Source organism: Rana temporaria, chromosome 6, assembly GCF_905171775.1.
Source record: "Rana temporaria chromosome 6, aRanTem1.1, whole genome shotgun sequence".
Classification (NCBI taxonomy): domain Eukaryota; kingdom Metazoa; phylum Chordata; class Amphibia; order Anura; family Ranidae; genus Rana; species Rana temporaria.
Genome location: NC_053494.1, coordinates 153,966,548 through 153,991,577, shown reverse-complemented (window position 1 = coordinate 153,991,577; position 25,030 = coordinate 153,966,548). Strand labels below are relative to the sequence as shown.

Sequence of the window (25,030 nt, the reverse complement as noted above, 5' to 3'; positions counted from 1 at the left end):
GTCAGCCGGCTGAACGCCGGTATAGGCGTAGCGGGCGTCGAGCTGTGACGTCGACGCGTTTCGCCGTGCTTAGTGGCGTAGCTTCTTCCTGGACGTCACGTCCAGGAAGAAGCTACGCCACTAAGCACGGCGAAACGCGTCGACGTCACAGCTCGACGCCCGCTACGCCTATACCGGCGTTCAGCCGGCTGACGGGAGAACGAGGGAACGGCTTTTTTGAAAGAACAGCTTACAAGCCGATGAACCGAGGAGACGTCTTACGACAGACAAACTATCTGCCAGTTTGCTTTAAAGCACACATGCCATCTAGTGCCTACTGTGCAGCCTCCTCAATAACACACTGAGAGAAAAAAACATCTTGGGAAATTACCGCAATCAGTGCATCAAGGTCAGCAATGACCATCCGGACCAATTGAATCCTGCTGGTAAACTTGCTACAATATAACCATGGATGTCGTTACAAACTAGATGAACAACAAACACAGGTCGGTAATTTTACCTATATAAGATCGGATGATCAAAGACCAAATTGCATCTATATTAAGGTAACGAATGGAAATACAACAGCAAGCAGTATAATTGTACTGATACCTCAACATACGCTATGGACAGCAGTTCCCTATGATGCCTGATTTCTTGCTTGTCATTTAAATGATACTAACAATATTTTTGTATTACCAGAAATCAATTTATAAACGAAAATTCAACGGATACTCTTAGCAATATTTATAAGATCTTCTTGCTTGATCAACCAATATTGATACTGGTCATTTAATTTATACTAAGTATACCAACAAAGTATCACTGTCAATTTTGATTTATATGATACTAATACAGCAAGAACTTTCAATAGCTATCCAGTATCAAATCCATCATTTTTTGCTTAAAACTATTTATGGACTTCCATTATATTTGTAAATAACATTGTACTATATTTCTATACAACTCTGGGTATTGACAAACACAAGGTACATCACACACTTCCCCCCTCTCCCCATCTCCCCAACCACAGGTTCACCCACCAGGTAATGCATCAATTCGACATTATATTATCACTAATGTGGTGAGACCTTTTCTGGCTTCCCACATATGATTACCTAACATATAGTCCCCATGATTCATGACTGGGCTATCTATAAATTGTCATATTCCTATGATGCATGTCACTGATGTGTGAACTTCCAGCGCGCGTAGACGGGCGCCGTTAATTGTAGTCTTTGTTAGTCTTGTCAGTCTTGTTACATGTATTCAGGAACTTTAAATACTAATTAGATTTTATATCTGATAACTTTTTAATTGCACGAATTGTGCTAAATAAATCCAATATTTTGATATATTTCTAATCAAGTCTCATGGTCAATTACTGCTACTAATAGTAACCCTCTTATCTAAATTCTATAGTTTTTTCTTAAACTAATTCCCATCCCCCAACTTATTCATTTCATTTAATTATTCTAGACATATAAAGTGCAAATCAACATCAGATAACGATCCATGCCATGACTGCAATGTGTAAAAAATGCAAGTGTGTGCAAAAGAATGCAAAATGTGCAGAACAATGTGCAATAAAATATGAAACTGCAATGTGCACGGTACAGATAAAGTCTATTGAAATCTTCTGTGCAAAATAGCAATATGCAAAGATAAGCAGTTTCTTCTGTGCAAATGTGCAAGAGAGTGCAGTTAAATCCTTCTTCATGCTGTTAACACTCAGGTAGCAATGGCCTCCTACCTTGCGGTTATGAGGCAACCGCATATAACACTGGTAATTGTCAGTATTCAGAGGTGTACTTGCTTCTAAGTGGAGGTTAGGTTTGCTGTTCCAACTAAAGTATTACTCCCAAATGTGGAGAGATAAGGAGGGGAAGGATGCCAATAGTGTAGTATTTTGGATAAAAATGTATTAGTTTAAAATACAATGGCCTGGATTCAAGAAGCAATTGCGCCTGTGTAACCATAGTTACACAGCGCAATTGCTTACTTGCCCCGGCGTAACGAATGCTCCTGATTCAGGAACCTCGTTACGCCGACTGCAGCCTAAGATATGTGCGGCATAAGGCTCTTATGCCCGCATATCTTAGGCTGCATTCTTGCGATGGCCGCTAGGTGGCGTTCCCGTTGTGCTCAGCGTATAGTATGCAAATTGCATACTAACGCCGATTCACAATGTTACGCGAGCCCTGCGTACGCAGTTTACGTCGTTTCCGTACGGCGTCTTTCGCGTAAGGCTGCCCCTGCTATTAGCAGGGGCAGCCAATGTTACGTATACCCGTCGTTCCCGCGTCGCAAAATTTCAAATTTACGTAGTTTGCGTAAGTGATTCGTGAATGGCGCTGGACGCCATTCACGTTCACTTTGAAGCAAATGACGTCCTTGCGACGTCATTTGCCGCAATGCACGTCGGGGAAGTTTCCCGACGGAGCATGCGCTCTACGATCTAATTTAAATGATTCCCGCCCCCTACGGGATCATTTAAATTGCGCGCGCTTACGCCGGGCATTTTGCCGGCGCGCCCATGCAATTTTCGGAGCTGCTGCTCCATGAATCAAGGGCAGCGCAGTAAATTTGCGGGGGCGCAGGGCAAAAACGTTGCCCTACGCCTCTGCAAAAAAAGCGCAAATGTACCTGAATCTACCCCAATATATGTACTCACATTTAAGATAAAAACTGTATGCATAAGAATCCACGAGCACCAAGCTCGTATTCCGACGTCACTTTCGGAAAATCCATTAGTCTGTATACAATTCCAATGGCGAAAAAAACAAAAAACAATTTGACGCATGCTCGGAAGCATTGAACTTCTTTTTCTCGCCTTGTCGTAGTGTTGTACGTCACCGCGTTCTTAATGCTGGAAAGTTCAGAGAACTTTTGTGTGACCGTGTGTATGCAAGCCAAACATCCAACTTTTTTCCGACGGAAATTCCGCTTGTGTACAGGGCATCAATGATATAAGCAGCAACTTCTTGCATTCATTCAGTGACAAGTCAAAATAAGGGCTTGTTCACATGAGCACATGAGCATTGGTAAAAACAATGCAATAGTGGCCAGAGTGGGTAGTACATATTGCCCAAGCTGCATCTCATGCTTGTGAGGCAGTACTGACACCAAATGTGACCTGTACAAGTGAATGGGGTTGCTCTGCAACCTTAAGTAAAATGCTTGACTCACAGTTGTGGCATAGTATTTCAATAAACTCAAAAAGAATAGTCAGCACTATGTAGCAGCAAGTAAGGTGGTCTTCCATCCAAGTACTCAACAGGCCCAATCCTGATTAGCTTCCAAAATTACATAAGTTCAATACTTAGGCAGCTAGCAGCTAGTAAGGTAAGTGTACCAACCCCAAAATGAAATATGAAACAAAAAAAAAAGTGCAGCACTTAAGTGATTAAGAATGTATATAACAATCTTATAATCCAAAAACAGAGTGTAAATAATATACTTATGAAAAAATATGACCAACAAAAAAGTGACTTTAAAATGTGAATAGAAAGTCCCACAAACATGTGACCCTTCTTAAGCCCTGTACATACGATCGGATATCTGATGGAATCTATTCCGATGGATTTTTTCGTTGGATATCCGATGAAGCTGACTTTCATCAGTCTTGCCTACACACCATCGGTCAAAAATCCGACCGTGTCCAAACGCAGTGACGTAAAACACTACGACGTGCTGAGAAAAATGAAGTTCAATGCTTCCGAGCATGTGTCGACTTGATTCTGTGCATGCATGGATTTTTGACCGATGGACTTCCACACAGACGATCAGTTTTTTCTATCGTTTTTTTTATCCATAGGAAAATTTTAAAACATGTTCTATGTTTTTTCACCGATGGAAAACAAACAGATGGGGCCCATCAGTCCGTTTTCGTCAGACAAACCGATCGTGTGTACAGGGCTTTAGAATTGTCCACGTGTAGTAGTATTCATCCAACAGTCCAAATATATCACCCCATGTTGCTCCAAACGACAACCTTTGCACACTCACCAGCTATAAGCCACATCAGAAAGGCAGCAGACAGCATTTGTTATGACTGACAAGTCATCACAGTATGGGAATCCATCTGCATGGCAATCCTCCACTCGCACAGTGGTTGGCCAGCACCACGATATATCAAGCCTAGGAGAAACACTCACTACACCGGAGCCACAGAAAAATGTATATAGTGTAGTATGTTATTTGTAAAATCAGCTTCTATACATCGATTAAATCCATACGCCAAAGTTTACAGGTATAGCAGAGTGTAAATCTACCCTGTGGGGACATTCACTTACTAAGATGGCCCTAAAAACGGAAATGGAGGCGTTGTCATTCAGTATGCCCTGAAGATGTGCATGTGCACAAATTGCGTTGGGAGGAGCTACGTTCTAACATTACGCTGCTGCTTCTGTTTTGGGACCGGCGGCCATCTTAGTAAGTTTGGTGTTTGGAGCAACACGTGGCACTGGTGATATATCTGGACCGTTGGAGCTATTCTTTACTCCTTAGGCCTTGTACAGACGGGGAAACATGTACGATGAAAACGGTCCGCCGGACCGTTTTCAGCATACATGTCTGCCCGGAGATTTCTGTATGATGGCTGTACACACCATCATACAGAAATCCGCGCGTACACGATACGCGGCGACGAGGCCGCGCCGTCGCCGCGACAATGACGCGGCGACGTGCGCGGCCCTGGCAGCTCAATGCTTCCACGCATGCGTCAAAGTCATTCGACGCATGCGAGGGATGGCGGCCGCTCGGACATGTACAGTAGGTCTGTACAGACGACCGAAACATGTCCGACGGACAGGATTCCAGCGGGCATGTTTCTAAACATGTTTAGAAATATTTGCCCGCTTGAAAAAGGCCCGGCGGGCAAATGTACGCTGGAATCCTGTCCGCTCGGCTGTACAGACGACCGAACATGTCTGCTGAAACTGGTCCGCGGACCAGTTTCAGCAGACATGTTCGGTCGTCTGTACGGGGCCTAAGAAAAGTCACATTATATGCACTTTATATGCACATTTTAAAGTCACTTTTTTGTTGGTAATTTTTTGTCATAAGTATATTATTTATTATCTGGTTTTTGATTATAAGAATGGTATATTCATTCTTGATCACTTTTTTTCTTTTTGAGCTGGAGCTCAAAAAACGCTGCGGTAGCGTTTTTGAGCAATTTTTAACGTCTGGCGTTTTTACAGCTCTATCGCTGGAGCTTCAGAATGCACTGGTCCTGGTTTTTTTTGCAGCTTAAAAACGTCATGGTGGGCATGAGGCCATTGACTAACATGGAGAGCCGTTTTTAAGCTGCAAAAAACGCTCAGAAAAGTGGCTGTAAAAACGTTCAAAAACATCCATGGAAATGAAGCCTTAAGCTGGCTAGAGATGGATCAAAATGTGTCTGGTTCAGGAGGGACCAGCCGAATTTCAATCCACGTATGGCTGTCCATGTAGTAGACCAATGCGTTCGACTTCTGTTGAAGGGAACGTTGGAAAATGTTTTATGATCAGCGGCTGCAGCCACTGATCAGTGTATTTTGACAGTGGAGGTATCCCGCTGTCAGAATACAATGTATCAGCAGTCAGCAGGGAGGATTCCTCTATCCACCTCGCTGAGATGGATAGAGGAACCCGTTCTTTTTGTTGAGTCCTCTATGTCTACTTTTACTGATTGCATTGGTTACTGCACTTTAAATCTACCCATTTCTCTTTTAGCTAGGCTTTAAAGTTTTCTTGTTTTGTTGTTCAAACAACAACAAGAAATCTACTATTGCACAGCCATAGAGGACTGCCATGTTCTATCCTTTTGTAAGGAATATATCTAGATAGCAAGTGACAAAAAACGTATAACAACACTCACTCCATAGAATACCTCCCTTTCCTGTTAAAATAAATACAACTCTAGTACGAGTCTGCCTATAGTGTAGAGCGTGCACCATACTTTGACAAGCAGGTTCATATTACTGTTGATTTTATGTATAACACAGCAGGAGGGGTATTACGTAGAGTTAGTTCTGTTATACCTGTTTTTTTGGTCACTTGATATTTTTACATAGAAACATAGAAAAGTGACAACAGAAAAAGAAAGAGTAGTCCATCGAGTCTGCCCTTTTTTTATTTATTTTTTTGGTTTTTGTTTTGTTTTTTTCATTAACTTTATTGTCTGACTATAGACCTATGTTTGTCCCAAGCATGTTTGGATCCATTTACTGTTGACTGTCTTACTACCTCTGCTGTTAATTTTTTTCCAAGCATCAACTACCCTTTCAGTAAAATAATACTTTCTAGTTTTGAACGCTCCTCCAGTTAGTTTGAGGTCATATGCCCATGTTGCTGTTTTTCTTGTTAAATAAACTGTGTATATATATATTACACACATATCTATGGTTTTGTAAGGTTATGAGCTTGTGTGCACAGTATTTGCATACAATTGATGTTTTCGAATTGGGTCAGTGACAAAGCAGGAAATTATAATCCCAAATAAACTATGTGTTTTGCATTACGTAATTAGAAATATATACATGCCAATCACAAACAGGAGTGACAGCACAGTCAATGTGGTCATCTTTCATTGTCCTGGTAGGACTAAGTAGATAAAGAATAAAATCTTTTTGTCGATTAATGCACTTTGCACTTTGTTGCTCCTTTCATAAACTTGTCTTACAAGCCCAAATGAGTTAAACATGTAAAAAAGAGTCATAATACTTCCAAACAATATCGACCACAAACTGGGATAGTCCTGTGCTTTTGAACGTTTCCTTTGAATTAGCAAATGCTGTATTATAAATTCACTTTTGAAAACGTTACTTATTAAAAGCCACACTCGATTCCAACAGTACTGCTAGTAACAAAAGCATCTGAACACTGCAGAGATCAAAGAATAAAGTATTAAGAAACTCTGGATCACACTTCTAACACTTCACAGTTACAGCGAGAAAAGTAAATTCAGGCTTCCAGCAGATAAAATCATAAACACGTTCTCTTTTCAGCAACACAAAACTTTACGTTACCGGTAAAACTCTCAAACAATTAATATTTAACACAGTGTAAACGATAAGTACAAACTGTACTGCAAAATCCAATTTTATCATGGCACATGTTGGAAAAAGTTGAATCAAAGTTCTACAAAGTACAAGATGACTTACCTAAATATTGGTTTTTGTAGGTGCTTTTTCTTAATTGTAATGCAGTCACCCATTTAAATTTAGTGCAGGGTATAGATTTCCAGAAATTGAACCACAAACACAAAACAATAAAAGAATGAAAAAAGTCCAGAAACAGAAGTATACATAAAAAGATCTTCTTCAGCTATTGTGCTGTTCACAGTCCCGATAGTATGTTGTGTCTTCGAAGGAGTTTACCCTCTTTAACTGCTGAGTGAAAAAAATCCATTGAGGCCACATAACTGTGCACACAACTCAACACAGCGAACTGTACAAAAGCACATGTTTAGAGTTGACTGAGAAAGGAGAAGGGCCACAGTCACAGACTACTAAAGTCTGCAAGGAAAGTGAAACTCAGCCAAAAGCATTTGAAGCTTAAAAAAAAAAAAAAAAAAGTCAGCAAGTTCTCATCATCAAGCTCTGAGAATGTGCTCTGCTTATATTCGTCAGAGCTCCTTAAACATATGGGCATGTCGTAGAATTTAGACTACTGCTGTAAGCCTGTTTTTTTTTTTTTTTTTTTTTAAACTAAAAGTTTGAGGGCTGCCCGAGAGTTTTCCATGTTCACGTCGTAAGAAAGTTTCTTCAGTAACAAGCACCGTACACAAATTAATAAAGACGGATAGATGCAGTCTGTGTGGCTGGCTGCTTTTCAAGAGATTATAATTGCTTTACAATCTGGCTTTTATTCCCGTCTTGATGTGAGGTGTAGATAGGCCAGTACAAAATTAAAGGGTTACCTTGTTTGTCTGGCACTTTTCACTGTGGAGGGTATTCCAGATTATGACAGGGCACAGTGTTCAGAAAACATGTAAATAACTCTTCAAAATGATATTATGTAATGACAGCATAAAGGAGCAGTAAACTAAAAATACAAGTTACGTTTATTTTAAAGGACATTCCAGCCAATCTTAAAAAATGTAGAATTCCAGGATAGACCTAACTAAGCTTAAAAATGGTCCCTTCCCCTCTGCTAACACCTATGCTGACTAACCTGTGTAAGAAATATATATATATATATATATATATATATATATATATATATATATACCTACAGCACAGTCGTCCAGTTTTGGGAGGGCGTCTATTGACGTCTTCCCAGAAACACGCCCGATGCGGCATGCACCCCGGCAGGCTCTGTGATTGCTGTTTTCTTCAGACAGCAAATCACAGCGGCTCTTTACCATGTGATCAGCTGTGTCCAATCACAGCTGATCAGGGTGTAAACACACTTGCTGTTTATCAGCCTTCCTTTCCTCATGCTGTCATAGCGTGAAGAGAGGAGAGAGCTGGTAAGGAGACATATTACTATTTTCAACCTGCTAGAGTTCGGTCATGTAATCTCCCCTGTGTCAGCCAGCACCGACTGCAGGAGAGAGGAGAGAGTACTCGACAATGGGTGGGATTCTCATATAATTTTTTTGTATACAGATGTCACGTGCAAATTAAATCAAAAGTTAAAACTATAATTTATTTCCCAAAGTGCCAGCTCTGGTAAAAAAAAAAAAAAAAAAGTATTTTATAAGAAAAAAAAATCATAATATTGTTATCTGTTTTTCATGTTTTGACAGAATGACATGTAAAAGTGGCTAAATGATCTTATAATACCCTAATATAAAAATGGGGGGTGTTGGGGCGCTTGCTAATAGAACCAATATATATATATATTAATTGCCTAAAAATCCAGTGAAAATAAACATAAGACAGTAAAGCTAATACTGTAAATAATTAGTGCAAATTAGTGCATATAAATTAATAATAACTAATAAATAATTAATTGATGTGAACCAAATACAACAATGTGAACACAATAAAATATGTGCTAAAGGTGTAGAAATGAATTCAATATATTGAAGATGAATCAGTCTTCATGCAATGTGCAATATTACAGTCTCTGTGCAAAATAGCAATCAGGGCCAAACTCCAAACATGCAGCCCAAAAGAAGATAAATGTCCACAATTTGTTTCAAGGTGAAGTGCTCCAAGCCAAATCACAAGGTGCTCCACTCCAGGTGCCCTTTTCCCCCAGCCTCTCACCTCTAGCTGGCTTCCAAATAAGCCTTAATAGTATAACAATGGCAGCAGCTCCTCTCTTGCAATGCGTGTAACACCATATGCAGGTCTCTTTAAATCCACAGCAATAATGTCTATGCAGCGTCTAAGACCCTCTTTCCTTGGACCAATGGCTCCCCGCAGGGTACATAGAGGAAGGAATACGCTCTAAACAGTGTGAAAACGTATGGCAAACTTTATTAAAAATCGTAATAAAAACTCACATTTAAAACCGATGACACAGGCATCAGACACAGTAGAGAGAGGAGATGATGTCACCGACGGCTCACTTCCCTGGTGCATTATGTGGTTGAACACACCACTTAATCATAGGGTAATGGAGCTGTAGGTGTAGGAGGTGACTTATAGCTGCTGCGCCATCATGACAACCAGTGTCAACATGACGGCGGGCACGGTGATGATCTTAACATTGCTGACTGAATAATAATAACATTGCGGTTGAGACATCAACATCCAGGCAGAACTTAAATTTAAGAAGATTAATATCTTAAAATAGGAGAAAAAGTTTTTTAACAATATTGCGGCCATCGAGTACTCCCTCTGGTGGTAACAAATAAAATAATCAGCCGAATTAGAACTTAACACCCTTGAGACAATCAGCAGCCCCCTCTGGTGGTTAAAAAGATGAAATAGGTAAGTATGTAATAATACATGTGAAAAATAATAATAATGAGACAATCATAGACCTTATGAACTAGTGTATCCATAATAGGCTCAACCGATGGCACAATAATTCAATTAATAATTCAAGTAATTGGATGACATTTCCATAATAGATATGATAAATGAATCAGGGCCAAAGGGTCAAGCTACCATAATAATGGGAATAGAAAAAATAAAAATAGAAAAAATATATATAATATTAAAATCTTGAATTCTCTGGAATAAGAATGAGGAGATGAAAGTGTTTTAAAAGGTGGACAGGAATAAAATCTATTATTAAAAAAGGATAATAAATAGAAAATGATGATCCTTTCTTTGGGACAAGCCTCCAGCTAATAATTGGAAATAAAACAATTTAGATCAAAATCCACGTTGTGCCCATGGGGTAATAAAGTGCAAAGTTCATGTATCCAACGGGATTCGGCCTGACTAATTTTTTTGACTAACTGAAAAATTGGGCATGCAAAATTATTCAGCCCCTTTACTTTCAGTGCAGCAAACTCTCTCCAGAAGTTCAGTGAGGATCTCTGAATGATCCAATGTTGACCTAAATGACTAATGATGATAAATAGAATCCACCTGTGTGTAATCAAGTCTCTGTATAAATGCACCTGCACTGTGATAGTCTCAGAGGTCCGTTTAAAGCGCAGATAGCATCATGAAGAACAAGGAACACACCAGGCAGGTCCAAGATACTGTTATGGAGAAGTTTAAAGCCGGATTTGGATACAAAAAGATTTCCCAAGCTTAAACATCCCAAGGAGCACTGTGCAAGCGATAATATTGAAATAGAAGGAGTATCAGACCACTGCAAATCTACGAAGACCTGGCCGTCCCTTTAAACTTTCAGCTCATACAAGGAGAAGACTGATCAGAGATGCAGCCAAGAGTCCCATGATCACTCTGGATGAACTGCAGAGATCTACAGCTGTGGTGGGAGATCTTAGTTAGTTCCCCCCATTATTCATAATCCCCTAATAGCTTTAACCTTTATCTGCATTTGCTTAAAGTGGTTGTAAACCCACTTTTTTGACTTTTACCTACAGGTAAGCCTATAACAAGGCTTACCTGTAGGTAAGGAGAATATCTCCTAAACCTGCACGGTTTAGGAGATATTCCCCTCGCAATGCGGCGCATGCGCAGGGGGGATCTACGGCAAAAGGACCGGCAGCCGCCGGACCTTGCCGAGTTTTAAATCTCCCGCGCGCATGCGCGGGAGTGACGTCATCGCCGCTCCAGCCAATCACAGCGCTGGATCGGCGATATCCGGAAGACACACCGAGGCAAGATGAAATCTCACTCGGCGTGAACCAGGTAAGTGCTACACACCTCGTTCCGAGGTAAGTATTTCATAATGAGCTAATATGCGGTGCATATTAGCTCATTATGACTTTTGCCTTACAGGAGAAAAAAAAATTGATGCAGGTTTACAACCGCTTTAAAAAATATGTTTGCAGAGCTAATTTATTCAGAAAACAACATAAGCTCAATAAAATGAAGGCTTTAGTGTTCAGAAAGGGATTCTCCAGATATTCAGCTCAGTTATTCAATTAACTCAATATAGCTAACAGTAACACCATATATGAGTGATATGGAAAAAAGGCAAACATTTCAATATGTCTTTCAGACGCTGGAAGCCTTTGGATAATCCATCTTTGATGTATTTTGTACATTCTTCTTGACAAGGTTCTCATTTACACACATATGGAGGAAGCTCCGTACTAGGGCATAGGATGTCGAGAGTACTCGACAATGGCTGACAATTCTTACCAAAAATATGTAGAAGAATACATATCAGCCTAAACTGAGGAAAACATTGTTTTTATATATATTTTTGGGGATATTTATTATAGCAAAATGTAAAAAATATAGCTTTTTTTCAAAATGTACGCTCTTTTTTTGTTTATAGCGCAAAAAATAAAAGCCACAGAGGTGATCAAATACCACCATAAGAAAGCTCTATTTGTGGGAAAAAAATGTGCAAATTTTGTTTGGGTGCAGTGTCGCACGACCGCGCAGTTGTCAGTTAAAGCAACGAAGTGTCGAATCGCAAAAAAAGGCCTGGTCATTGGGCAGCCAAATTCTCTGGGGCTGAAGTGGTTAAAGAATATACCTATAAATTAGTATGTAGGCCACAGCAGCTAGTTATTGCAACCCTGAAATAAAAAAAACTGTTACTGGAGCCTAATTTCTAGCATATTGGTTCTATAGAAGTTCTATAGAGATAAATGGGAGAAGGAAGATGTATCTTAAAATTCATCTCTGTAGAACCTTTTGTTGTGCCTGCATACTGCAGTACAGATGCTTGGGCAAATAAAAACAAGTGAAAACGCTGTGGCAGAAAGGCAAATGTGTATGTGGTCATATTACCTTGGAAGCGGATGGGATTCTCATATACATTTTTTTATACAGATGCCACTTGCAAATTAAATCAAAAGTGAAAAATTATTTATTTCCCAAAGTGCCAGCTCTGGTAAAAAAAAAAGTATTTTATAAGAAAAAAAATCATAATATTGTTATCTATTTTTCATGTTTTGACACAATGACATGTAAAATTGGCTAAATTATCTTATAATCCCCTAATAGCTTTAACCTTTCTCTGCATTTGCTTAAAAAAATATGATTGCATAGCTAATTTAATCAGAAAATAACATAAGCTCAATAAATGAAGGCTTTAGTGTTCAGAAAGGGAACCCTGAAGACTCTGACGTAGAGGGCAACTCTGTGTACTCTGATGTAAGAGAGAACTGCAATGTAAAGAGGAGCTCTGTGGACTTGTGTGGGGGAGGGGGGACTCTGAAGTCTGGAACCCATGGATATTACCAAAGACTGGGTTTCCTCCTTTCTGATGCTTTGCAGGCGCTAACTGCAGCTGTCTTTAGCTGTTCTTTGTTTGTGGGTCTTTCTGCCTTTAGTTTTGCCTTCAGCAAGTGAAATGCTTGCTCAATTGGGTTAAGATCAGGTGATTGACTCAGCCATTGCAGAATATTCCACTTATTTTCCTTCAAAAACTCCTGGGTTTCTTTTGCAGTGTGTTTTGGATCATTGTCCATCTGTACTGTGAAGCTTCATCCAGTCAACTTTGCTGCATTAACCTGAATCTGGGCTGACTGTATATCTCTAAACATTGCAGAATTAATCCGGCTGCTTCTGTCTTCTGTCACATCATCAATAAACACCAATGAATAAAAAACGATGAGCGCAAACTGAAAATCTAAAAGTGAATATCAAGACAGTCCTAAGGACTGATGACAATCTATTAAACACCTTAACAATTTCAAGGCTGTGAACCATAATTGTGAAAAACCCTCAAACTAGTGCAACTGATGTAACAAATATCTGAATATGAATTTATTCACATATTTGTTACATCAGTTGCACTAGTTTGAGGGTTTTTCACAATTATAGTTCACAGCATTGAAATTGTTAAGGTGTTTAATAGATTGTCATCAGTCCTTAGGACTGTCTTGATATTCACTTTTAGATTTTCAGTTTGCGCTCATAATTTTTCATTTTTTATTCATACCCTTTATTTGTTTTTAGCACAATTCAGATTTGAGCAGCATTTTGGTTTTCACTGGTCACTCATTATTTTTCACTGTTGGCTAGCGCTTTAGTTACCCACTTTTTTAATAAACACCAATGACCCAGTGCCACTGGAAGCCACGCATGCCCATGCCATCACATTGCCTCCAACATGGTTTACAGATGATGTTGTGTGCTTTGGATCCTGAGCTGTTCCAAGCCTTCTCCACATTTATTTCTTCCCGCCATTCTGGTACAGATTAATCTTAGTTTAATCCATCTAAAGAATGCTTTTCTAGAACTAGTCTGGCTTTTTTAGATTTTTCTTGGCAAAGTATAATCTGGCTTTTCTAATCTTCAGGATTATGAATGCTTTGCACCTTGTGGTGAACCCTCTGTATTTGCTCTTGTGAAGTCTTCTCTTGATTGTATATTTTAAAAATGATACGCCCACCTCCTGGAGAGTGTCCTTCACTTGTCTGGATGTTGTGAATGGGTTTTTCTTTACCATAGAGAGGATCCTGCGATCATCCGCCACTGTCGTCTTCCGTGGACATCCAGGTCTTTTTATGTTGCTGAGCTTACCAGTGCGTTTTTCTTTCCTTAGAATGTACCAAACTGCTGATTTGGTCACTCCTAATGTTGCTGCTACCTCTCTGATGGATTTGTTTCATTTTTGAAGCCTTACAATTTTTACAATTACAATTTTTGAAGCCTGTTTCACTTGCATGGACAGCTCTTTTGAACGCATGATGTAAGTTCACAGCAATAGATTCCAAATGCAAATACCACACTTAGAATTAACACCAGACATTTTACCTAACGCCTAATTGATGAATAAATAACAAAGGATTAGCCCCCACCTGGCCATGAAACAGCTTTTGATTCAATTGTCCAATTACTTTTGATCCCTTGAAAAGGGGGTGGCTATTCTTAAGAGTTGAAATTCCTAAACCCTTCCTCTAATTTGGATGTACATACCCTCAAATTAAACCTGAGAGTGTGCACTTTCAGCCGACATCCATATATGTAACTATAGCTTAAATATGTTTTGGTTAATACCTGAAAAAAAAATTGTGCCGTGTCCAAATATACTGTATATGGACCTAAATGTATTTGTTACCTAAGCGCAAACAATTCCTGTCATTTCTGTCAGAAATCTAGTGAGCTTGCAAGATTCTGTGCACTCTGCAGTGTTACCTCTAGCAATAGTATCAGCCCTGCCCTTTTCACCTCTGTCACTCTAGAAGACACTATATTGTGGAGATGAGGAGAGGGGGAGTTTCTCTGTAGTTCTAACACACATTGATTTACTAAGAATGGGGAGTGCACAATTTGGTCCAGCTCTGCATGAAACCAATCAGCTTACAATTTTTTCGTCAAAGCTTAATTGAACAAGCTGAAGTTAGCATATTTTGCACTCTCCAGTTTTAGTAAATCAACCCCTATCCAGGGGCGGACTGACCATTGAGTCACTCAGGCACTGCCCGAGGGCCCCATGCCACTAGGGGGCCCCATCATGGTTGCCAGGCTCAGTAAAACCAGGGATAGTATGTAAAAATCTATGTTTTTTTTTTAGTTCTGTCCCTGATATGTCCGAAACCGACATGCTTTTGATGTGAAAATCCTGAGATTTTAGCTGCCCCGCCTCTGCACTGCCTCCTGGCGTGGTGGCCATCTGTAAGCAAAGGGGCCCCATAATCTTCTATTGGCCGGGGCCCCATGAGTTGTCAGTCCGCCCCTGCCCCTATCTGTCATAAGGTGAAAATGCTGCGCCTCCAAAAATACAGTACAGTTAGTGAGCGTTGTCACCCTAGGACAAGGATTGTGATACTTGCAGGAATACCAAGTGAAAATAAAGGAAAAAAAATAAATGCATCCACCACATCCAAAGATTGGTAAACTGAAATATATTACATATTTTTTTGGGCTTTAGATACAATTTAGTTACAAAAATGACTCACATACTATGCAATGTGGTTTGGTGTGGCTAAGAACCACAATCAGCTGCTTTTATCAAGTTTGCCCACACATATTATTTACAGTCTGATTGTATAATCTTCTGGGCCTATTCTTGGGCCAGAAAACTGCCCCAAAGACAGTGGAAAAAGTAAAACATTAAACACGACAGTACACCCATGCCAATCAAATGCACAAATAAAAGATAAAGAATTAAAATACAAAGAAATCTAAGAGAAATAAATGTAACTACCCTAAATAAATGCAAAAAAAAAAACCCCTCAAAATGAAGAAAAAAGTTTGGTTTTTTTTCTGTGAAATTATTTTGTACTTTATGCAAAATTGGTATTTATGCAGTGAAACCAACTTTGCTGAAATCATTTATTCTGGAGAAAATCATCAAGAAGCGGTTACATTTTAAAGAGGCTAAACTGTTTATGTAGCCCCAGCGTTAGGGCCATGCCACGTGAGGGAAATTGTAGCAGCTACAACTCTCTTTTGTTATTTTGTGTGGCAATTATTCAGCTGGCTACAATACACGTCTATAAAGCTACAAATTGCCGGTGTGCCATGATCATTAGCAGCTGTAGAAAATAAAACGAGTAACTATTGAAATGAAAAAAAAAAAGAAAAATGCCAAAAGTTGCTGTATCTCTACCCACAGCCTATATAGTATAAAAAAGCCGCGCCACTCTAATAAATTCAAAAACAATGTCAGTCAATGAATGAAAATTGATGAAATCCCCATGTAGGCAATAACATCAGATGGAACCTTTGGTTTGCTTGATGAATGACACTAGGTTCTTAAATTTAGTCAAACTTCGAACACCCAGGTGACATGCATGCATTTGGTACAAATCCTCCACCGTAAGAATAAGCTGCTTACCAAACGGCAAGCCTTTATTGCAATTGGCTATAGCCCAGCCACGGCCTTTCAATCCTCTGGATACTCAGGGTGGAACACTCATGTTAAGCAGCGAGATCCAAGCCCCAGCAATAGGATGGAAAGGAGTTGCAGTTCACTCTCAATAACCCCCTCAATAGACAGCAGCAATCAAGCGGTCCAGACACATACACCGGAAGATAAAGAAGGGGCACAATAGCGTGATACCGCAGGATAAAATATATTTAATAAAAGTAATGTACTTACATCAGTACGAATAAAAACAGCGTGTGACAACAAACAGTAAAGCCGGCCGGCTTGAGGAGCCCTCCTCCTTGGCGTGGTGACGTCACTGACGCAGCCTCCCAGACGCGTTTCGTCACTAATGGACGTTTTCAATGGGCGTTTTCTACCCACAGCCTGTCTACTAATGACAGCTTATCTATTCGCCTAGTGACAAAACATGTCTTTGAGATTGATAGTATAACTGCTACTAATATCTATTGCAAAATTGTTAGAAAGAGACACAGTCCTTACTCTGCATTTTTTTTAATGCTGCCCTGTCCTGAGAACACATTTTTATGTAGATGGCAAGAAGTTGAAAGTGGAATACCACTAAAGTATATTTAAAGCGGAGTTCCACCCAAAAATGGAACTTCCATATTTTGGAATCCCCCCTCCGGTGTCACATTTGGCACCTTTTAGGGGGAGGAGGGAGCAGATACCTGTGTAATACAGGTATTTGCTCCCACTTCTGGGCATAGATCACCGCAGTGACCTACGCCACTTCCGGCGCTTACTCCGTCCCCCCCGCTGTCTTCTAGGAGACACACAGGTCGCAGAAGACAGCAGGGACCAGTGGGATCGCGCAGCATGACTCGCACACGTGCAGTAGGGAACCAGGAAGTGAAGCTGCAAGGCTTCACTTCCTGATTCCCTTACCAAAGATGGCGGTGGCAGCACCCAAGAGCCGAGGGACAAATTGGCTTCGGGACCCGACATCGGGTGCCCAGAACAGGTAAGTGTCCATATATTAAAAGTCTGCAGCTGCAGTATTTGTAGCTGATGACTTGTAATATTTATTTTTATTTTGGCGGAACTCCGCTTTAAAGTCAATGCTTTGGATGCAGTAGGAAAGGGTTAAAACCATTTTTGAGGGGGGTTGTCATCTTTGACTGTTTAGAGAGATTTCCCTTCGCTTTTTGAACTGAAAGTGTTACTAAAGGTAGTTTTTTTTAAATTAAAAAAATAAACATGTTATACTCACCAGCTCTGTGCAATGGTATGTATAATGGTATTACACAGAGCAGCCCTGAATCTCCTCTTCTGGGTCCCCCTCCAGCAAACCTGGCTCTTTCCTCTTCTTTGTGTGCCCCCACAAACAAAATATATATATTTTTTTAAATGTCGGGCATACCTAAAGTCAGAGAGAAGACACTAGGGGCAAGTAGGTTCTGCAGTACAATGCAGTGGTAGGCTGCTTCATGTAGAGTTTTTTCACCACAAAGTGCCCATGCTATACAGCATTAGCACACATACGTGATAGTTGAGTGGCTAAAAAAGTCTTCCTCTTTTTTTCCTGCCAGGCAAAGGGCAGCCAGTCATCTGTGATGCCGCGTACACACGGGCAAACATGTACGATGAAACCGGTCCGCTGGACCGTTTTCACCGTACATGTCTGCCCAGGGATTTCTGTACGATGGCTGTACTAACGATCGTACAGAAATCCGCGCGTAAACAATACGCGGGGCGTGTCCGCGCCGTCGCCGCGATGATGACGCGGTGACGTGGGCGGGCGGCCCTGCCAGTTAAATGCTTCCACGCATGCGTCAAAGTCATTCGACGCATGCGAGGGATGGCGGGCGCTCGGACATGTACGGTAGGTCTGTACAGACGACCGAACATGTCCGAGCGGGCAGGATTCCAGCGGGCTGTTTTAAAACAAGTCCAGAAATATTTGCCCACTGGGAAAAGGCCCGGCGGGCAAATGTTTGCTGGAATCCTGCACGCTCGGGCCTACACACGACCGAACATGTCTGCTGAAACTGGTCCGCGGACCAGTTTCAGCAGACATGTTCGGTCGTCTGTACGGGGCCTAAGATTTGCTAATGCATCTTCTTCCTTCTCCTCTACTCCAATTTCTGTCAAAACTGGCTATGTGGAGTTGGTATAATTATTTGATCATATGATTGCCGAGTAGCTGCAGATGGAAAATTAGAGTCATGCCCAAGTCATGTTCCTCCTTTCAGATATTGATGATAAGGATGACCATGGAGAAAGGAGATGATAACAGCAGACAGGGGACAGAAGGCAGAAAGCAACAAGAGGCAGTGGTGTTAAAACAGCTGGAGCTTACTGCAAAGTGTATTGCAGCAACGACAAGGGGGTGGATGATGAGGTGGCAGAATATCTGTGGGTGCCACTGAAAGGAAAGGAGGAAAGTTATCGGGGAGAGGCAGAACAGCAGAAGGGGAGGATTTTGTCCAGAGACAAGGCAATTTGTAGGAGACTGGAGGAAGCACCATCCAAATACATCTGGTGACACTGCCCCACAAGTACAGGCCACTTCTACTTCAATATCTCCTCCACAGGGCTTTACAGGAGGACCTATTTTATTGTTTTTGCTGGCAAGCACACAACAGTCTATATTTAAAGCGAGGTCCCACCCTAAAATGGAACTTACGCTTTTCGGAACCCTCCCCCCCCCTCCGGTGTCACATTTGGCACCTTTCAGGGAGGAGGGGGTGCAGATACCTGTCTAAGACAGGTATTTGCGCCCACTTCCGGGCATAGACTTCCGTGGGAGTCACGCCTCCTTCCGTCCCCCGTCCCCCCGCTGTCTCCTGGGAAACACACTGTTCCCAGGAGAGAGTGGGGACCAGTGAGGACGGACCACGCCGCTTGCGCATTCGCAGTAGGGAACCGGGCAGTAAGGCCGCAACGATTCACTTCTTGATTCCCTCGCCGAGGATGGCGGTGGGGCAGCCGAGAGAGGAGCGATTGCTTGGCCTCGGCTGCCGACATCATGGGCGTGCTGGACGGGTAAGTGTCCATTTTTTTAAAAGTCAGCAGCTGCAATATTTGTAGCTGCTGGCTTTTAAAATAAAAATTGGTGTGGACCTCCGCTTTAAAATATTGTTAGCATAATTGGGGATGTATGAATAGGAGGGAGTGCAGGGAATCTGGGAATATGGTTTAAAATAATTGAACAAGAATAACATAGACTTCAAACAGATTTGCTGCTAAATTTCAAACTAGATTTGGCAAAATGCTCTGAAAATCGAACCTGGGCAAGTTTTCCTGTCACTATTTCTAAACCACTTTATCTAAATTTTTCATTAATAAGCAGGGAATGCCATTGTCTCTTATGCCGCAAACACACGATCATTCGAACATGTTCTATTTTTTAACAACGTTTTTAACGTTGTCATTTTTCGGGTTGTAAAAAATGGTCGTGTGTGGGCTTTGACGTGAAAAATCCGTGCATGCTCAGAAGCAAGTTATGAGACGGGAGCGCTCGTTCTGGTAAAACTACAGTTCGTAATGGAGAAAGCACATTCATCACGCTGTAACAGACAGAAAAGCGCAAATCATCTTTTACTAACATGAATTCAGCTAAAGCAGCCCAAAGGGTGACGTCACCTGAATGGAACTTCCCCTTTATAGTGCCGTTGTACGTGTTGTACGTCACCGCGCTTTGCTAGAGCATTTTTTTTTCACGATCGTGTGTAGGCAAGGCTGTTTTAATGATCGGGTTGAAAAAAACGTTGTTTTTTCTAGACCCTTAAAAACTTTTATTTTTTACAACCCGAAAAATTATCGTGTGTATGCGGCATTATAATCTATCTATTTTGGGGAGAAATACGTAAGCTTAGTAAAAAAAAAAAAATCTCTGTTTTTACCATTTTTAAAAACAATGCTAGAATAAATTACTGCTTACTGCTCCTTTAACTACAACTGACTTCAGTTAGAGTGTTTGCGCAGAATTTCCCCATTTGGCATTCAGCCGTCACGGTGCCAGTGTCCCATAGCGTGAAACACATTTTTTAATTTGCTTGAATTTGTGCCACTGGCTCGTGCATAAACCCAGTTAATCTTGTTCTAAAATGTGATACAAAGTCATTAGAGGATGACTTAACACTACATACACGCTATAGGTTTATTCCACATGAAAACCAGAAAAATCTTAATAGCTCTGTCAAGCAGCAGTGTATTTATTTTTGTCTGAATATTACCAATGACTCCATTTGCAGCCAACTTTACTGGTGAAATATGAATTGTTTTTCTGTTAATTTTGTATTTCTCATGTATCCATCCTTAGCAGTCTGAAGTTTGTTTATTGATTACATATATAGCATCATCAATTTACGCAATGTTTTGCATACAGTATATTGTACACTCACATTAGTGCCTGCCCTCAAGGAGCTTACAATCTAGGGTCCCTAAACCACATTCATACTTAAGCAAATTTAGACAGGAGACAATTTACATACCAACATGTTTGTGGGAGGAAACTCATGCATTAAGGTAAAAAACCTTAAGGCTTTAAAAAACATTTTAACTTCTTGATCTACTAATCAAGATGATATTATGTCCTATGGTTGAGAATTTCATAACGACGGTTCCTCAGCAAGAAGTGAAGTGCATGTGTCCCTTATTTCCAGGCGTGCTACCAACGAATCTATGCTGTGGAAAATTACTGTATTTGCCGGCGTATAAGACGACTGGGCGTATAAGACGACCCCCTATTTTTCCAGGAAAAATGTTGGTTTTGGGATATACTCGCCGTATAAGACTACCCCCCTCCTACTAGTCTGTATGGAAGCTGAGGGGTAGCCAGAACAACCGCTGACAGAAACAGGCATTTTTCAAATCTCACTGCGCCATTCCATTCCATTACATGCCTCAATGTGCCATTCCATTACATGCCTCACTGTGCCATTTCTATTACATGCCCCACTGTGCCATTCCATTACATGCCCCACTGTGCCATTGCATTACATGCCCCACTGTGCCGTGCCATTACATACCCCACTGTGCCATTCCATGTCCCCACTGTGCCGTTCCATGCCTCCACTGTGCCATTCCATGCCTCCACTGTGCCATTCCATGCCTCCACTGTGCCATTCCATGCCCCCACTGTGCCATTCCATGCCTCCACTGTCCATCACATGCCTCCACTGGCCAAGACGATCTCCCTACCTTATTTTTTTGCTGCAGACATCCATGTTTCAGGCTGCGGGCATCCATGATTCAAAAGCCGCGCCTCCTCCTCAGACTGTTCCGTGATAGGCGAAACACTAATTTTCCCAGCGGGGCCTCTGTTCAGTGTTCTGCCTATCACGGACGTCTTCTTGTCCGAGGATGAGAAGGCATAGGTGCTAGGCGGAACACTGAACAGAGGCCCTGCTGGGAAAATTAGTGTTCCGCCTACCACGGAACAGTCTGAGGAGGAGGCGCGGCTTTTAAATCATAGATGCCCGCAGCCTGAAACATGGATGTCCGCAGCCTGATGGAGACAGATCCGTCGTATAAGACGACCCCCGACTTTGGATGCATTTTTTTGCATCCAAAAGGTCGTCTTATACGCCGGCAAATAAGGTAAATGAATGCTGCTTGGGGTTAAAAGTTGGGCCAGAAGCAAGGTATGAAGGTGCCACTGTAAAGGCATAGGACATGCCATAAGTACCACAAAACTTTTCAGAATCTGAAATAAATACATGACTATACAGTATACTGTATACATTGTATTTATGATCTTATGAAGATAACATTTACAAATGGTTTAAAGTTAAAGTGTAACTCAAGGAAAAACTTTTTCAGATGTCAGTTTGTATTGCTGTCTGAGCCGCTAATAGAGCGATTCACCCTCCCTATCTGTCCTTGACATATTGGGATTCCCTAAGACCCCTTTCACACTGAAGCGTTTTTACAGCGTTTTAGCGTTAAAAATAGCGCTATTAAAACGCTCATAAAACGCTCTCAATGGATCTCAATGGACCCTTTCACACTGCAAGCAGCATCTTTGGAGCAGCTTTTGGGTGCTGAAAAAAAAACGCTCCAAAATGCCCCTCTCCATTGAAATGAATTGAAAGCGCTGTAAAAACACGATCATTTTTCAGCATGAAAAGAAACGTAGTTTTTCAGCATGTCCAAAAAACGACGTTTTCCCAACTTCATCATTAAAACGACGTTGCCTATACACCATCGTTTAAAAAAAAAAAAAATTGTCGTTTTTCAGAGCCTGAAAAATTATGTATAGCCTACACACAATCTTTTTAAATGACGTTTTTGAAAAACAACATTTTTTTCATGCCGAAAAATGATCGTGTGTACGCGGCATTACCCTTTCACACTGCAAAAACGCCATAAAATATTAGGGTCTTAGCGGTGCTTTACCAGCAAATTGGGATTGCAGGTTAGGCTTCGCTCCAATAACGCTCAAATAACGCTCGAAAAACGCTCGAATAACACTTGAACAATGCTCGAATAACGCTCGAAAAACGCCCCAGTGTGAAAGGGGCCTTACTCATTTCCCGTTTAGCTATTGGACAGGAAGTAAAGGGAAATCTCTCCAATGGGACACAGATGGCAATTCTCATTTGGGCGCTAAAAAAAACGCTCCAAAAACCCATGTCGTTTTTTTCAATGACTTTTATCTGTATTCCCGGGACCCAACAATTCATTATAGCTGCAAGTAGTTTTAAATTACTTGTTTTTCCTTTAGAAATGTAATTTGGTGCAGGGACTGTTATAAACATGAGAAACATGCACTACTTTACAGGCATACTATAGACATCCCCCCCCAGGTATGACATTTTAAGGAATATTTCACTTTTATTGTTTCACTTTAAGCATTATTAAAATCACTGCTCCCGAAAAAACGGCAGTTTTTAAAACTTTTTTTGCATTGATACATGTCTCCTAGGGCAGGACCCATAAACACTTTTTATGACAGTAACTTGCATATTAGCCTTTGAAATTAGCACTTTTGATTTTTTATGTTCGTGTCCCATAGACTTTAACAGTTCGAACACAGTTTTTACCTGTTTGCATGTTCTGCTGCAAACCGAACCGGGAGGTGTTCGGCTCATCCCTACTACTGGGTAATCAAGAAGAGAAAGCCACAATCCAACATAGCGGAAAATCTGATCAATTTCTTACAAATTGCTTTTCCTGTCTCTTTTCTTTAAATCATTTCTATTTGACCCCCACTCTAAGACTATTCTATCTATCCTGTAAAAGAAAAGATGCTTATACTTAATGGGGTTGTAAAGGTAACATTTTTTTCCCTCAATAGCTTCCTTTGCCTTAGTGCAGTCCTCCTTCACTTACCTCATTTTTCGATTTTGCTTTTAAATGTCCTTATTTCTTCTGAGAAATCCTCACTTCCTGTTCTTCTGTCTGTAACTACACACAGTAATGCAACACTTTCTCCCTGGTGTGGAGAAAGCCTCTTGAGGGGGGAGGGGGCAAGCAGGAGGGTCAGGATGCTATCTACTTTGCAGATAGAGAAAGGAGCTGTGTGTTAGTGGGCGTCCTGACACTCCTGCTCGCCCCCTCCCCCCTCAAGAGGCTTTCTCCACACCAGGGAGAAAGTGTTGCATTACTGTGTGGAGTTACAGACAGAAGAACAGGAAGTGAGGATTTCTCAGAAGAAATAAGGACATTTAAAACCAAAATCGAAGGATGAGGTAAGTGAAGAAGGACTTCACTAAGGTAAAGGAAGCTATTTAGGGATTTTTTTTTTTTTTTTTACCTTTACAACCCCTTTAACTGTTCTGAAGCTGCTGCAGTGCACATGATCAGGTCTTAGCACTGCTTTCAGTGTAGATGAGGGACAGCCAATAATGGCTGCCCAGTTGAAATTCTATGGGTAACATCATTGCCTAGGCTCTGCAGCTGTTGTTGGTGATCTCTCCTCTACACAGTAGCCAGAGCTGGGACCCTATCATGTGACCAGACTGGAGCGACTTTAGAATAGATAGACATTTTTTTCTTTTAAAATATATCAAAGTTTACCAATCGATTAAATCTATTAATGGCAGATTACCTTTATTCTTTTTACTGACCTATGACCACATTACCTGGTTGAAATTGCCCTAAAATTTCTAGGTGTATGGTCAGTATTATGGTGTATGATTTGTGTGACTGGCTTCTAAAAATGTGTGCTGAAAATGAATTCAAGCATGTTTTTGTTGGCAAGGCAGAGTGGACACTTGCTTACACTTACCTTGCACTGATTTCACATTATGTTTTTCTTCAGCTACATAAATTTTCCTCATCTCCCTGGGGTTCATTTACTAAAGGCAAATAGGCTATTAATTTCTCAGTCTGGTGAATAGAATTTAATTGTACTTTGCAAAAAAATACCCAATCCCATGCAAGAAAAGTAAAAACATTTTTTTTTTATCTTGCACATGATTGGATAATGGCTGTCAGTAGAACTTCACGTCCCCCTCTGTCTGAGATTGCACAATGCAAGGTTAAGCATGTTAATCATCAGTGGATAATGTATCAAGAAGTGTTGATCATTAATGAAATATTTGTTTTTTAAGAAAATTTAAATTTTCATGCCAATTATAAAGGAAGATATTTTCAATATGTTTTCCACAGCAGCACATTGCAGGTGGTAACAATAAAATTAGTAGACACGCCAACATAAATACAACATTTCTAAAGTGTTTATAATTAATTTTTGGAAGATAAATAAAATAATTTCTTATAAAAGCAGGGCTAACAGTTGGCAACACAATGTTCTAGAACTTTTCAAAAGAAACAC

The 25,030-nt window shown here is 40.7% G+C and overlaps 1 protein-coding gene across 2 annotated transcripts in view; it reads right to left on the bottom strand.

The window, feature by feature from the left end:
- The window catches only part of PDE1A (phosphodiesterase 1A), a 340,988-nt gene that overhangs the window by 245,489 nt on the left and 70,469 nt on the right, over positions 1 to 25,030 (bottom strand). The window contains exon 1 of one of the 2 annotated variants that reach the window (XM_040357636.1): positions 7,128 to 7,634. The exons of the other annotated variant lie outside the window; for it this stretch is intronic. Coding sequence (XP_040213570.1) covers positions 7,128 to 7,180 — 53 coding nt within the window. The 5' untranslated portion in view covers positions 7,181 to 7,634. Of the gene's footprint in view, positions 1 to 7,127; positions 7,635 to 25,030 lie in introns of those variants that run through there. 2 annotated transcript variants of the gene reach the window in all.